Genomic DNA, 14575 nt, shown 5'->3' on the forward strand with positions numbered 1-14575 from the left:
CCTCATAGAGCGTTCCAGGTCCTACGCTAAAGACACCTAGTAGATACCAGGAATTAGACGATACTTAGTCTGCTTCTTGAACTTGTCCCAGTCCTCCCCGTATCTCTTCTCACAATATCTGAAGCTAGTATTAGTGTAACTCCAAAGATCGAGTTGGACCTCACTTACTCGTTGAGGACGGGCACACCGCGCCTGGCGAAGTCGACGAAGAAAAACGTCCCAACAATAGCGCCCATAATCCAGCCTCCTCCAGTCAGAGCGTACGCGCCTCTCCAGATGGTGTAGCCTCCGTAGTTGATGTGCCTTGCAAAGCTCCACAAGCCCCCGGTATATGGCTTGCCCTTGTTCTTGGTATCCATCTTGAATCGCTTCCTCTGTACTTCAGAGATGAACTCTGTGAGAAGACCTGTCACGTATAGCGCGCCACCCACCAGGAGTGCTGGCTGGGGGAAATCGGATTCGAGCGATGCAGAAGTCGCACGGATGATGAAGGCGTATGAGTTGATGCTGTTAAATACGGTGTTGAAAACGGAGATCGCGATGGCGTTGCTGACGTTCATGGGTTCTCCTGACACAGCAACTGCCCATATGCCCTGCTTCACAGCGCTTCCAACAGCCATACCCAGCAGTACAAGCCGATATGGGGATAGGCCAAGTCCATCGAGGGCGCTTATGCCGGTGCTCGAAGGAATGCCGGGTGGCAGCGTGCGCAATCCGATCTGGTGCAGAAGTCCTGTTCCTGCACCCTGCAATATGGAGTATTGTATGAATGGGTCGATCGCCCGCGCAAGCACAAACACGAGCTTCCCAACGGGGGTTGGTGTGTAGTCGCCCCGGGAGATGAGGTCCTTCTTTTTACTTTCTTCTGATCGCGGGTCGTTCGCGCGGGCCTCATCGTACCCTTTGGTGTTGGGTATGAGATTACTCGGCATTGTGAGGACGATTCGAGCGATACTGCTACCGAATCACTTGGTGGCTCACGGTACAATTGCGGCGGACGATATGCGCGATGGAGTGTCAATAAGGTGCGGGCGTCCTCAAGGTGGCTGTCCGGCAGGGATCGTACGAGAGATGAAGCAGTAATGAGATCTACCAGCCGTCGAGAGTCGTGCGTGCGCGCTTGTCCTTATACCAGAGAGGTGGCACTGTATCATGTCCGCCCTACTTCTCTCTTGAGAGCTCATACGCTAGCGCATCCTCTCCATTGGAGCTTGACGTAACCAGTCGCATCGAAACGCCGATGTCCGACTGTTGTCGTCCGACATTATGACTAATAAAGGTGAAGACTTCGGCCTTCTGAAAGACCGATGAGATTGTTAGTTTTTAAACATGACGAAAGCTGCAACTGTAACATGCGGAGACTGGTGATTAGGCGAATCTCAGAGGTCATCTCAGTTCCATAGGTAATAGGGGTCGGTCTCCAACGAAAGAGCAGGTGCATTCGAATTGGACGCACCAGCATAGCTATATGAAATACAAATCGGATTTATCGTGCAAAGAACTGTTCAATTCATCGAGGCCACTATCAGACTGCTGTTGGGGGTCAAAGGCCGGGGGTGCCTCACCAGTCCCAGATAATGTGAGCCGCCCGATTCGGTTTAGTATGATATAATAAGAAGCGCGTGCTCAGCTGATGTCGTGCATTAGCGCCCACGCGACTTCTCTTGGTCACACACAAAGTGGGCAGCCTTCCACTTATACTCAAAGCGACAACAATCCCCTTCGATCCATTGTCATTGCGTCTATCTATATCTCCGAGTAATAGTACAGCCGGCGCCTTAAGGGCAGAGTGTGTGGGTACGTGGCAACAAGGCGCAATCAGCGAACGCGTCCTTTCACTCGACTCGCGGGATTTGTGTTCTTAGCGAATTGTGCACCCCGCACCACTTTGAGTCCTCATCGCTCCACCCGGTCAACCTCGGGGTCTCATTCTGTCCACTTAATGCCGACCAACTCATTTCTCGCACCTTTACGAATTTTATTCGTATATTTAGATTCAATTCCATGCACACCCATCAAATCCCATGGTCCTTGCATTCGGCGACGTGTGCAACCTTCTGGAAGGAGCAGAGAAGATCGCAAGTCGTCACTCGCGATGTGCCCCGGATGAGGAAGAACTACGTATCCGACAACATGTGACAAGATGGTTCGAACAACATCGGGCAGACCTAGGTAGGTGTCCTGTAGCTGCGCAACGCGAAAATTGATATTGTTCTGATGGCGATTAGATGATGTCGAGACTCCAGCGGCTGCTGTACTTTCAGCTATATTTCCCCATCGGCGAAAGGACAGGGTTTATGGCCTGCAACCGCCGTCACTCTCCAAAAAGATCACACAACTACTAAATCTGAATCACGGGCAAAAGGTTCTTTTCGGTGGCTGGTCAACCGGTGCTTATGGTGATCTAGGACGATATACTGAATTAGCATTCAAGCCATGGGATGGTGCGTTGCTCTTGGCCGCAGGATATTAATCGCGTGCTTACAAGACATCACCTCTAGGCACATTTGCAGCCAGGATCAAGCGTGCAATTCCGATGGAGAAGGTGGACAACCTACTCACCCAGCTGGCGGCGAGATACCGATTCTCTGACCCAGGTATCAAACAGCAGCGTGACTGGCATATGAGCACGGACACTGAGCTGACGTACATTCTCAGACGGCTCGAGTCGTGGGAGGCGAAGTGGTTCGTCAGACTGCTTCTGCGAGAGTATCCTACGATTTCTCTCGATGAAACGCATGTGTTTCGGCAGTACCACTTTCTTTTGCCTGAACTTTTGAAGTTCCAGAATGAGTTTGACGCTGCCTTTCAGTTACTCCGAGGGGAATTGAGTTGCTATCCGCCGAGACCAGAGCTATCTGTAGAGAACAAGATGCGATTGGAGGCTTCGCGGCTTCTCAAACCAACCGTAGGTGTCAAGGTTGCGCGTCCGCCTTTTCACAAGGCCTGGTCATTCAAGCACTGTTACCAACTTGTTGGAAAGCGGGCTTGGGCCGCCGAAGTGAAGTACGATGGAGAATACTGTGAGTGTGCCATTGGTAGCAGTCTGCCTGCTAGCTGACCGTCTGCAGGTGAAATCCATGTCAATCTAGACGCCACAGGAAACGACATTCGGATCTTTTCAAAGAATGGTAAAGACGCCACGATGGACCGAGAGGCTCTGCACAGCACTATACGCGATGCGTTACGGATAGGAGAGCCCGACTGCAGCGTTCAACGAAACTGTATTGTCTTAGCGGAAATGGTACTATACAGCGACAAGGAGCAAAAAGTCCTATCGTTCTCAAAGATCCGGAAGCACATCAAACGATCAGGATCATTTCTCGGAACACTTCAAGATTCGCCTCCTCACGAATGGGAACACCTCATGCTCGTCTTCTTCGACGTGCTTGTGATCGATGATGAGCCCGTCATGCGTCAATGTCTTCAAAAACGACGCCAAGTTTTGCGCAAGCTCGTCAGGATTACTCCCGGTCGCTCTCTACGTTCCCAGTGGACTCTCTTAGATTTCAATAGCGAGCACGGAACCACCGATCTTAAACAGGCCTTCGCACGATCACTCGTCGAAAAGCAAGAAGGGCTGATACTGAAGCCATTAAGTACACCGTATTTTCCACTCCACTCAGCCGAAGGCGTGTATTGGCCAGGATACTTCATCAAGCTCAAGCGGGACTATCTGGGTGATATGGGAGGTCAACGAGACCTGGGCGATTTTGCCATTATTGGGGCATGTTTTGACCCTCAGAGCGCACCCAAGACGGATGTAAGGCCTCTTTATTGGACTCATTTCCACATCGGATGTGTCACGAATAAGCTGGAGATACAGCGCTCTCGGGCGAAACCCAAGTTCCAAGTAGTCGGTTGTCTTAGTCTCGATAAGCAGATACCAAAGAGCGACCTGAAGTACCTCAACCAGTTCGGCCGATTCCAACAGATAGACCTAGGTTCCAGCCGATCGATAGACGCGTGAGTCAACATCGACGGACCTTTAAAACCACACTGGCTGATTATACCCTTCCAGGTTCGACATCAAACATGGTAAAGGTTTCGAGCATCGCATGACAGTAGCCTTCGGGAGTCCTTTTGTAGCCGAGATCCTTGGAAGTGGCTTCGAAAAGGCCCAGAACGAGACTTTTGAAATGCTCCGTCATCCACGGATAAAGAAGATACACCACGACCGAACTTGGGAGGATGCAGTATCGATGGATGACTTACACCGCATGGCAAAGGAGAAATGGAAGGTTCCAGATGCTGAAGAATTGGACGGGCATGCAAGAGACGTCGCTCTCCTCGCGAAGAAATACCTTAACGAGAAGAACGGGTCACAGGGCACTGCTTCGGAATGCGCAACGACCCAGGAAACGACCCAACGCAGCGAAGCTTCTACGGTTCGGACATCAGCATCCGCTTCAAAGGACGCTGTCGTTCAAGAGTCTCAGCAAGCCTCAGCACATACATGCACTACGATTGCATCATCGCAATGCTCAGGAAGCACACAGGGAAATGGAGGACGCGCCTCACGGGAGCTGCGCAGCATACTTGTGCGCGAGGATACCTCCGACAGTCTTCAGAGACAAGAAACTGGCGCCGTATATCCTACACCGCACACATGTTCCGTAGTGTCGGCAACGTCGAAACGCAGCTTCGACAGCAACGTCATCATCAGCCCACCGTCAGGCAAGCGGAGAAAGACTCGAAGCCCGCTGGCAGACGCTCGTGGGAACAGGACTCTTGGCTCGTTTAATTTTGATTCCCAGACGAAGGTTATTCATATTTTTGCGGAAGAAGGCCTGAAGGTGCAGGTTCACACCGGGTCGCCCGCAGAAGAGTAGATGGTCATCCTTGGATACCCGATAATGCAAATGCGCTTCAAAGCTACACCGCTATCTTCTCCGCTCGCTCCACTAAACCGATTGATGCGTTCGTCTGTCTTTCTGACGCAGTAGCACTCGCGGCCATGATCACTGTCTTCAAATGGGTGAAATTATTGCAGCTATGTCTGTGAGAGATGATACACAAGACTACTCAAGTCCTCCGCTCCACCCCATCCTTCACGCAAACTCATCAGCCCCACCCTCCCACTCCCGGAAGACCTCTACAGGGAACAAATCCGCAATCCTCTGATACCCTGCGGGGTTAGGATGTAAATAGTCACCGCTGTCATACGCATCGGCCAACTGACTCGGAATCTTCGGATCCGCAAGCATCTTGTCAAAGTCCACAACGGCGTCGAAGGTCCCGCTCTCCCTGATGAACTTGTTCACCTTCTGGCGCGTCTTTTCCCGCTCGGCGTTGCTGTACGGCTGCCCGGTGAAGTTGGCGGGTGCGCTGAACGGCGTGATGGTGGCTGCGAAGACGGGGATGCCGAATGCGTGCATGCGGGTGACCATCTGTGCGTACGCTTGCGTCAGGCCTTCGTACACTGCATTCTGGGCCGCGGGCGTGACGTCCGCAGTCCCGATGTCGTTGACGCCCTCAAACACCATGGCGTACTTGACGCCGGGATGGCTGAGCACATCCCTCTCCACCCTGCCCAACGCGTTCGGCCCCAGCCCGTCCGCCAACACGCGGTTCCCGCCAGCCGCCATGTTCGCAATCCCAATTTTCGCTGTCCTCGAATTCTTCTGCAGCCGCGCAAGCAGCAGATCGGGCCATCTGTTGTTCTTGTCCGTAGTGCTGCCGCGGCCGTCGGTGATGGAGTCGCCAATTATAGCCAGTGTGCCCGTGGAAGGCGGGACCCAGGCCTCCACCGCGGAGACGAAGTACCAGTGCGCCGCAGATTGCGTGGCCGCGTTCGATATATCCAGTGCAGGCGCAGAGACAGCGTCGCCGAACTGCCAGAATGACGTCGTGCGGCTGCCGGGGTGCGAGGTGATGCTGTTCGTCGTCTGGCCTGTGGCGAGGTAGATGGAGACGGTGAGCATGCTTTGGGGTTTGATCTCAAAATTTAGAGGGTCCGACACAGCGAGTGCGCCGTTGGGTATCGAGATAGAGGATTTGCCCGAGAAGGTTACTTTTTGGAGGGTGGAAGGTACGATTTGGTGGACGCCTGCGCTGCCGTTCACGGGCAGGGCGATGGTCACCGCGGTGATGGGCAGGTTGGTCACGCCGAACACGTTGGAGATCTTGAGGCGGATTTGCGAGGCGCCAACGGTCATGTGCAGGGTTTCGCGGAGAGTGGAATTGACGAACACGGCGCCGGTTTGGTTCTGGGGATGTTAGTGGGGGCGTGATGCAGGCACTGGGCGGCGTACGAATGGAGCTGGCGGGAGATTTGCTGGCTCTGTGAGCTGCGGCATGGACGCCCAGGTATCAATCCAGTGCCCGTTTGGAGGGTTTGGTCGAACGGCACGTTTCGCGTGCTTTCCGCCAGAGAAATCATTGCTGTGCGCTGACACTACTGGGAGCAAAGCCGCAGCCAAAGCGACCAAGACCTGAAGAGCATGCATCTTGACCAAACTCACTACCGCTTGAGAGTCCGCAGAGAAGAAGAAGTCTACACATGCTGGGAGCTCGACCTTTAATACCTCCCGGCGCTACGGGAGAAGTCATGGCGAGGTAGCGGAATATCGACAGGGCTAACGAAGTCATGGGCGTCGATGCGGGAGGAGCCAATCCCGAGACGGTTCCTGGCGGGCGCTCCATGCGGGGATCGACTAGATTACGGATAAATTGCGCGTAGACGTCGAACGCGCCGTAGACCCGGAACCCAGCAATTTAACCATCGGTCCAGTGATGGACGCTATGATATCAGACCTTCGAAAAAGAAGTATCGCCGCAGTATAGGCATCGGGCCGGCGCGAGATGCGAATAAATACCACCAATGGCTGCGTTAGTACATGTGTACGAGTCGTTGCGCAGCGAGATGAAATAAAAAACTTGCGGAGGAACCATCACGAGCAAGAGCATCAAGTGGAAAAAGTAACTCAAATTATTGGTATCGCCGCATTGAACCGAACCTTCAAGCAGTTAGAAAGTGTCCATGAAGTCAGTGTACAGTGCACACCTGCTCAACGCCGGGCCGGCTCGAATGATCCGATCCGTACACGTAGTGCGCGAGGAGCGGAAAGTAGATGCAGAGCAGTGATGCGAGGCCGAGTCGTGGCTCCAACCTTGGTGCGCAGAAGGCTTCCCAGCTCGCCGGACCTGCGCAAGCATTCAGTCGTCCTGTCAACTGGGTCTGCCTGCGGAGGAAGCCGCATCATCATTCGTGCAACATGTGTTCATCGTAAGTCTTGATCTCATCTCGTTTCCCGGCCTCAAAAGTCGTCATCGTCACTCTTCTTCTTGCGCCTGCTGGACGCTTTTTTCTTCTTGCCGCCGTCCACGTCCATGGCGTCCTCGCTCTTGTCTGCGGCTGCAGGCGCGTCGGCGACCTTGGCCACGATGTCGCTGAGGAAGTCGAACTGCGGGTCGTTGGCGATGGCTTGCTTGAGGTGGACGGCGCCGACGCGCTTGGAGTTGCGCGCCTTGGCCTCGGCGGCGGACTTGGTGACGAGGGAGACCATGAAGAGCTCGAGTGCTTTTGCTGCCGGGGGTCAGTTTGTGCGCACTGCAAAGCGTTCCGCAGAATCAAGGGCGCGGGGTCTGAAACGCATTCTGGGGCGGGGCAATGCGTGCCGCAGCGGAGGGACAGCGCGAGGGAAGGGACACGCACAAACAACAACAGGCGTGACCTGCGCGACCTTGCCAACGTCGTCGTCGGCCTGCATGATGCGCTTTATCCGCGCGACGGGAAAGTGCACCGTGATGTTGACGTCTGGGGACGCTTGGGGGGCGCCATTGTCCTCCCGCTTCACGCCCTTGCCCCGCGGCGTGTCCATCTGGGCGACGGGCGCGTCCTGGCCGGGCACGTAGTCTGCATCTTGCATGCCCTCCTCCTTGCGCACGCCCCGCGGCATGGGGATCGCGTCAGACAAAGGCAGGGCCTTGGCCTGGAGGGTCGGGCTGGAGAGGGGCGGCGAGTAGGGCAGCGAGTGCGAGATGGAGCCGCGGTAGCCCTGGTGCTGCGGGTGGACGGGCTCGTCGTCGTTGGAGCAGTGGCTGGTGGAGAGGTCTGGCGATTGGGGCGCCCACATGTCCGACATTCGCGTTCTTTATGGCAGGCCTTGCGGGATGCCAGCAGGGGTGCGCCGTTGCGATTGGGGCGAGAAGCGAGGCACGGCGAGTGGATGCGAGCAGCGGGTGGAGCTCACAGCACAGTAGCGCCGTGCTGCGACGCGGGCACTGGATGCGGGCTTTTATGTTCCTTTCTAGTCCTTGCGAGCGCAGTGCCAAGGCCCCAGCGCCCCCTCGACGAACAATGCAATGCGGCTGCCTGCTGCTGCTCTCTACTCCACCGCTCGCGCCCGCCCACCACCGCGACTTGGGTCGCCGGCGGGCTCGCGGAGCGTCGCAGGCTGGGTGATGATAAGAGCACTCCGAGACGCGCGCGCACCTCTGAACCGGTGCTGCGCGCTGCCCGTCCTCCCGCACGCGTCGCCCTTCGATGACGAAGCCCGCCCGCCGCCAGGCTGTGCCGTGGTTCTGTCACGACTGGCGCCCGCGCAGGACTCGCGCAGACGTCGCTGACGGTGAATTACTTGATCTAATCTGACAGCCTGCGCGCGAGGAAGTTGCTTTCATGGCTCGTTGCCCGGCGGGGCCGCCACTTCCCCCCTCGGTCGCGACGTCCGGCGGCCATGTTGTCAAGGACACGATGCAGAAGAGCGGCGGAATGTCCGGAGCGTCGCCATCAGGCTGCGCTGCCTGCGAGAGCTCCTCGAGGGGTATAGTGCTCTCGGTCGCTAGAAATAATCGCCCAGATACGAATACATACTGTACAACCCGACTACCTCAGGTATCCTTTACGATGCTGCCGTCCTCTTTCCTGCCCGCCCGCCCCGGCCCCTCTCGTAACCACGTCTCTGCGAATCCGGCCTTGGGATCCTCGTCGACGAGGCCTCGAGACCGCCGCACGTCGAGCACGGCGTTGCGCACCCGCCTAGTGCATTCTTTACGCAGCGCGACTACCTCTTGCGAGTATTTGAGCGTGTCGTTGAGGACCCCGACCTCGAGCTTCCCGCTCCTCGCCTCTTCCCGCGCATGTATCTGCTTCCAGCGCGCGCGCAGATCTCCAAATACCTTCTCGCCGTCCAAGACGTCGCCAAAGGTGATGCTGATGTTCTTGCCCGGTCGCGGGAGGAAGCGCGGGAATGTGCGCTCCTCGCTCATCGCCTCTTGCGGTCCGTCAATCCACATCGGCACGACGTCCGGCATGGGATCGCTCTCCAGTATCAATCGCGACACGCCCCATTTGAAGTAGCGCATTGTCCTGTCCGGGTGCTGATGTATCATGCCTTCTGGGAAGATGTGAACCCAAGCATGGCGGCGTGTGAGGTATGCGGACGGCGAAGGAAACGTGTCGGTGCCGTTCGTCGAGAACGTGAGGTGACCGCCGCTGAACGGGTCAGAGACGTCTGGGCTGCGGAACTTTTTGGACGGCTTCCCCAAGTGGTCGCTTGCGTTGAGGAACGGCCCACGGCAGAGCAGGCGTATCGCTTGCGTTATGGTGGGCTGGAAGAGGCCGCCGAAGTCTGAATGCACGGAGCGATGCGTAGGAAGGACTTGGCCCAGTGTGAAGAAAGTCGAGAGACCCCTACGCCGTCAGCATGTCGCAAAGGTCAGCGAGGAGGAACTCACTTGTTTGTAAAGCATAAGTCGTAGCTGCCCAAGCCCCAGCGCATGTTGTCAGGGCTGAACAGGTAAGACAGCGGCATGACACCCCATACCATCGGGTCGTCAAGTCTATGGAATGACGTATGAGTTTCGATTCTTGCAAACTCGACAGCGAACGTACGTACACAGAGACATGGTTCGATACTACGTGTGTCAATTGTATCCTACAGAGTCGCTTCGTGGTCGCATACCCGTAATCAGCCCTCGTTCCCTTCCCTCAACATCCTCGCGCGCCTCGAGCAGCTTCATAAAATTGTCCAGCCCGTGCGTCTCCGTCTTGCTCATGGCCAAAAAGCCGCGGCAGAGCAAGCCCACGGCGCCCATGACGAAGGCGGAGCCGGCCCTCCATGGCGCGCTCGGGGCAGCGGGCTGCTCTTCGGGGTCGGGTCGCATCGCAGGTGTGGTGAGGTGAGAGTGCGCAAGAAGGCCATGAGCGGAACATGGCAATGTTTTCTCGGAACGGGCAACTAGCGCGCCACGTGTGGCTGGCGCGTCGTCGGAGAGGCCCTGACACTTTCCTGGCGTGCCGCACCCCAGACTACAGGCGACCAAACTCGAGATTCACATCATCACCTGACGACTGGAGTGCAGGCAATCGCACCTCCCCTTCTACTATCTGTCGCTACGGCCCCATTCCAGCCTCGGCCCAAACACGTGCTCCTCCCTTCACCTGCACACCTCCCAAACCACCCATCACCGCCGCCATCATGCCGCCCCCAAAAACAATCTTCACCTCCCACGAGCGCAATAACATGAAAGCAACCTGGGGCTCCCAAGCCGCCCGCCTCTCCCGCGACTCCTTCCTTCCCTTCGGCAGCTGCCAGCTATGTCTTCTCCCCGCCGTCGACCCCGTCTGCTGCCCGTCAGGTGATCTTTTCTGTCGCGAATGTGCGATGACCAACCTACTCGCGCAGCGCAAGGAAATCAAACGACTGGAGAAAGCAGCGGAGCGACGGAAAGAAGAAGAGGAGGACCAGCGGGCACGCGAGGATGAAGAAGCGAGGCTGCGTGCGGTAGCGGAGTTTGAGGCTGTGCAGATGGGGTTGAAGGTCAAGCATGGCGCTGGGTCGAGGGTTGTGGGCCGGGAAGGCGGGAAGATTGTTGTGGAGAAGGAGGAAGAGGGTGCTGCGCGTGGGACGAAGAGGAAGTTTGAGATTGATGAGGAGGAGCTGAAGCGGATTGCCCTTGAGGAGCGCAGCCGCGCGAAGCTAGCGCTCGACGAGGAGAAGAAGGCGGCGAAGGGGCATTTACCCAGCTTTTGGGTCCCGGGCGAGACGCCGGATCAGAATTACAGGAGCATGGAGGTCGCGAAGCGAAATCCGACCTGTCCGTCGGGCGATCCGGAGCATCCCCATGCGCTGTCGCTCAAGACGCTGGTGTCGGCTAACTTCAACATGGAGAAGTCGCCTGAGACGGGGAAGTCGACATTCACGTGTCCGAGTTGTCGCAAGGCGCTGTCGAACGCATCGAAAGCTGTGATTGCGATACCGTGCGGTCATGTGCTGTGCAAGCCTTGTGTGGACAACTTTTTAAGACCAGAGCACAGGCATCATCGAGATGCACACGATGATGGACCGGAGCCAGAGACTGTGCATTGCTATGTCTGCGATGCAGATTTGACCAGTGTGCCGGAGACGAAGTCCAAGGAGAAGGAGGGAAAGAAGAGCAAAAAGGATAAGGTGAAAGGACTGAAGCCAGGGCTAGTCGGGATACGTAGCGAAGGCACGGGGTTTGCCGGTGGTGGAAAGGCAATGGTCAAGAAAGATGGCGTGGCTTTCCAGGTTTGAGAGATATGTTTGTCGTGCAGGCCGTGGAGTTGCGTAAGATGAATTAGGAGAAGGCATCAACAGCAGAGTAATGGTCTTTTGCATGTCACAACCGGATCAGGTTTCGCGGGATAGAGATACTAGGCATGATCATCATGATCCCCACACGCCATTGCAACATGTGTCGAACAAAGCTACCTAAATTTCGCAGGTGCCTCCCCGCCAAGATTTGACAGCTTTTAGACATAGACGTGTGAGATAGTTCCCCAATCGTGATCTCTTTTAGTCGCATCAGTGAGGCAAAAGCAGTGCGAGGGAGAAACGAGTCCGTTGAGGATGGTTGTATACCTTACTCTCCCAACTTTTCTTTGTCCGCGGCCGCCGAAGGAGGCCAGTATCCATCACCCCTCGCAGGTGCTGGATTATCATCACGGTCCCCTAGTCAAATTTCAAGAATGAATTACCATACGTCGCCGATGTGCGAGCGAGCCGCTCCACTAGATATATTCGATCGGAGCCTAGCTTTTTCTAAGAGCGGTTGCCACTATCTGGAGACATATAAGGTGATGTCGGACGCTTCTGGTCTTCCTAGAGAAGCCGGGTGAGGAATTAAGAGGGAGATGAGCGTGATCACATACCCTGCTACCGTGAGAGACCCTCGTTTCTCATAGGATTTAGTGAGGTCGATTGGGCTCCTTTGGAAGGTTTGTCTTCGAATTCCTTGTGAGTCCATAGCCATGTTGATTTTAGAACAGAGTTTTCTTCGGTAACACGCGCATGATCTTCTCTTTCAAGCTATTCGGCAAGCCCACCCATGTCGTTACGCATCCTCGCCACGTATCTATCATCCATGGCAATCCCGATACCTTCGAAATCACTAGCGTTCTAAAGGCTGCTTTGGTTGCTCTAGGTGCTTCAAGTGAGGCTTCTGAACTTTTTTGGAGCCCGAGAATGCAATCAGGCGTATCAAGCAAAGGTATCATTCCTCTGTCGCATGGTTTCCAGATCCGTCAGACTTCGGGGAATAATTGAAGTTCTAGCACAACATATTTGTATATTTCTAACGAGGCAGACTTCACCAGGAGCCATTGTTGAAACTAAGGAGGCCAACCTGGGATATATCGCTGGGTTTTCTCATGTCCGCGTGGCCTCAACGTGTGGGTACATGGTCCTCCTTTGCTCCTAAGGATGCTGAAGTACCCCGGGTTTTAGTTTCAATGGCCTTCACCGCCGGTCTATCACTCCTACTTGGAAAGCTCTGCCTGCTAACATTGCTCTACCGATTCTTTGGACACATTGACCGTGTCCGGTATCACCTCTTCATTACGGTGGCTTTATTCTTTCCTCTGCTAGCTTCGTGTATCCTCTTTCCAATCATGGCCTCACCACCTCGAGGTAAGCCTCGGGGAACGGAAAATTACGTAACTAAGGAAGGATCCATTGATCTTTTGTGGCGTCCTTATACCGAAAGGCCAGCTGCCAGGCTTCTGGATCTTCATGTACCGGGTATCACCACTCACGTATATCGTCGTAGGCCTCCTCACTGTCGGCATATCAAATAGGGCATTCGAGTGTTTGGAAAGCGAGCTCGTCATTCTAAACAATCCGAAGCTGATGGCGTGCCAAGAATATCTGACAATTTACCTTGAATTAGTAGGAGGTAGATTCTTGAATCCAGATGCGAGGACTGGCTGCAAGGTCTGCCCAGTGTAAACGGGTGAAGAGTACTTGAAAATGATGAATATCAGTTGGGCTTATCGATGGCAGTATCTCGGATACATTTGGTGTTCGTTCTGTTCAACATTGCAATGACCTTTTTGGCGTATTGGGCCTTTAGAGTGCGGAAGTTGCGAATTATCCAAAGTAAGGGCAGGGATCCATAGTCACAGGCCAATTTCTATACATGTTCCCAGCCCAGCCATCCACTGAGTACTAGGAAACTTTGAACAACACATCAAGACTGAATTTACAGGTTCATACAACCAATTCATTTCATCCATGGCATTGAACACCTGGCATATTCTCTTCGACCAAGGCCACCGACCAGCGTCGCCGTTCTATCACATGCCGTCCTGATAAGACTCAAACCCCTTAGCATGCACCAAAGTCACCTTCCATAGCCCATTCAGCCCAAACATACCCCTACTTACTTCTCCTCATCGTCCATCTTGAAGATCATCCTCGAGTTTGGCGTGGTGGGGGACTCAGCCGGCGTTGTCATCTTCGAACTCAGGGGCCTATTCTTCTCCGGCGACTCGCTAGCCCTGACATTCAGGAACGGATTTGGTAGCGGCGTGCTGATAGTGAGGCCCCGGCGATTGCGGCTTCGAGGGGTCTTAGGGCGGCCGACTGGGACACTGAAACCCGTTTTGGCAGGGGCAGCAGTGTTGAGGTTGGTGTTGCTGTGAGGCCAACCTGCGGGGAAGGATGCTTTAAGCTTGGAGGCGGAGGCGGAGGCGGACTGAGGGATAGCGATGGCGGGGGTGGCGGGAGTAGAATCGCCGCCTTTGGTGGTGGTGTCCTGCGGCGGGGAAGGCGGAAGGGGGATTGCAGATGGAGTCGTGGGACCTGGGTCGCGCTTGGTGGTCGAGGTGGACTTGTCAGAGGAGTGAGCAATATGAGCTGTAGAAGAACACATTGTGGTGGTGTATTCTTGGAGATGTTCGTGATCGAGTTGTAGATTGGTGCTCGAGGTAGTTCGACTGCCTTAATTTGTGTCAGTGTGATACTGGCAATTTGAACTATATAACTACCTGGTATGCAGCCGTTTGTAGCGTATCGAGTGACTGGATCTGGCGTTATCTGCTTGCGCAGTCTGCTTGCACGATTGACGCAAGGGTGAGTCGTCGCTGGTGTCTCGGTGTCGAGGGAATTATGCGATTCTTTTGACTGCGAAGCTTTGGGTGCTTTCGGAAACTGCTTTGAATGAATTAGCACGACCCACGATCGACTACGCGAGGACTCTAAGTAAGGGGGAGGCGCTTGAAGCTCTTTCAGTATGTAGTTGAAAAGAGGCAAAATAGGACCGACCCAAAATGGAAAGATATCTGAGGGCGCGCATGCCCCCAGGCACCAGCACGCCATTGGCGAGT

The 14575-nt window shown here is 55.1% G+C and overlaps 8 protein-coding genes across 8 annotated transcripts; 3 read left to right on the top strand and 5 right to left on the bottom strand.

The window, feature by feature from the left end:
• Nucleotides 1-36: 36 nt before the first annotated feature.
• Nucleotides 37-932, bottom strand: CC84DRAFT_1218210 (uncharacterized protein; the record flags this gene model as incomplete). The annotated part of the gene is made up of 2 exons (XM_018182976.1): nucleotides 37-118; nucleotides 169-932. 2 exons carry the CDS (start codon nucleotides 930-932, stop codon nucleotides 37-39), a joined length of 846 nt encoding a protein of 281 aa, XP_018035152.1.
• An 877-nt stretch (nucleotides 933-1809) lies between these two features.
• On the top strand, nucleotides 1810-4832 carry CC84DRAFT_1247110 (uncharacterized protein; the record flags this gene model as incomplete). The annotated part of the gene is made up of 5 exons (XM_018184223.1): nucleotides 1810-2172; nucleotides 2229-2444; nucleotides 2502-3029; nucleotides 3072-3966; nucleotides 4022-4832. Exons 1-5 carry the CDS (start codon nucleotides 2025-2027, stop codon nucleotides 4830-4832), a joined length of 2598 nt encoding a protein of 865 aa, XP_018035153.1. The 5' UTR covers nucleotides 1810-2024.
• A 219-nt stretch (nucleotides 4833-5051) lies between these two features.
• Nucleotides 5052-6299, bottom strand: CC84DRAFT_1093407 (lipolytic enzyme; the record flags this gene model as incomplete). Its single annotated transcript, XM_018174510.1, has 2 exons — nucleotides 5052-6209; nucleotides 6255-6299. The coding sequence occupies 2 exons, from the start codon at nucleotides 6297-6299 to the stop codon at nucleotides 5052-5054; spliced, it is 1203 nt and encodes a 400-aa protein (XP_018035154.1).
• A 960-nt stretch (nucleotides 6300-7259) lies between these two features.
• CC84DRAFT_1092995 (histone-fold-containing protein) lies at nucleotides 7260-7901 on the bottom strand (the record flags this gene model as incomplete). Its single annotated transcript, XM_018174498.1, has 2 exons — nucleotides 7260-7528; nucleotides 7658-7901. 2 exons carry the CDS (start codon nucleotides 7899-7901, stop codon nucleotides 7260-7262), a joined length of 513 nt encoding a protein of 170 aa, XP_018035155.1.
• A 934-nt stretch (nucleotides 7902-8835) lies between these two features.
• CC84DRAFT_1247130 (uncharacterized protein) lies at nucleotides 8836-10110 on the bottom strand (the record flags this gene model as incomplete). The annotated part of the gene is made up of 4 exons (XM_018184224.1): nucleotides 8836-9637; nucleotides 9682-9786; nucleotides 9843-9861; nucleotides 9909-10110. The coding sequence occupies 4 exons, from the start codon at nucleotides 10108-10110 to the stop codon at nucleotides 8836-8838; spliced, it is 1128 nt and encodes a 375-aa protein (XP_018035156.1).
• Nucleotides 10111-10257: 147 nt separating this feature from the next.
• CC84DRAFT_1147672 (uncharacterized protein) lies at nucleotides 10258-11717 on the top strand. The gene has a single exon (XM_018176601.1). It carries the CDS (start codon nucleotides 10425-10427, stop codon nucleotides 11502-11504), a length of 1080 nt encoding a protein of 359 aa, XP_018035157.1. The 5' UTR covers nucleotides 10258-10424; the 3' UTR covers nucleotides 11505-11717.
• Nucleotides 11718-12923: 1206 nt separating this feature from the next.
• On the top strand, nucleotides 12924-13196 carry CC84DRAFT_1092987 (uncharacterized protein; the record flags this gene model as incomplete). The annotated part of the gene is made up of 1 exon (XM_018174497.1): nucleotides 12924-13196. A coding segment is annotated over one exon (273 nt), but the record flags the coding sequence as incomplete, so codon positions are not given.
• A 433-nt stretch (nucleotides 13197-13629) lies between these two features.
• On the bottom strand, nucleotides 13630-14121 carry CC84DRAFT_1218216 (uncharacterized protein; the record flags this gene model as incomplete). The annotated part of the gene is made up of 1 exon (XM_018182977.1): nucleotides 13630-14121. The coding sequence occupies one exon, from the start codon at nucleotides 14119-14121 to the stop codon at nucleotides 13630-13632; it is 492 nt and encodes a 163-aa protein (XP_018035159.1).
• Between the last annotated feature and the right edge of the window lie 454 nt (nucleotides 14122-14575).

This window comes from Paraphaeosphaeria sporulosa, assembly GCF_001642045.1.
Source record: "Paraphaeosphaeria sporulosa strain AP3s5-JAC2a unplaced genomic scaffold CC84scaffold_6, whole genome shotgun sequence".
NCBI classification, from domain to species: Eukaryota; Fungi; Ascomycota; class Dothideomycetes; order Pleosporales; family Didymosphaeriaceae; genus Paraphaeosphaeria; species Paraphaeosphaeria sporulosa.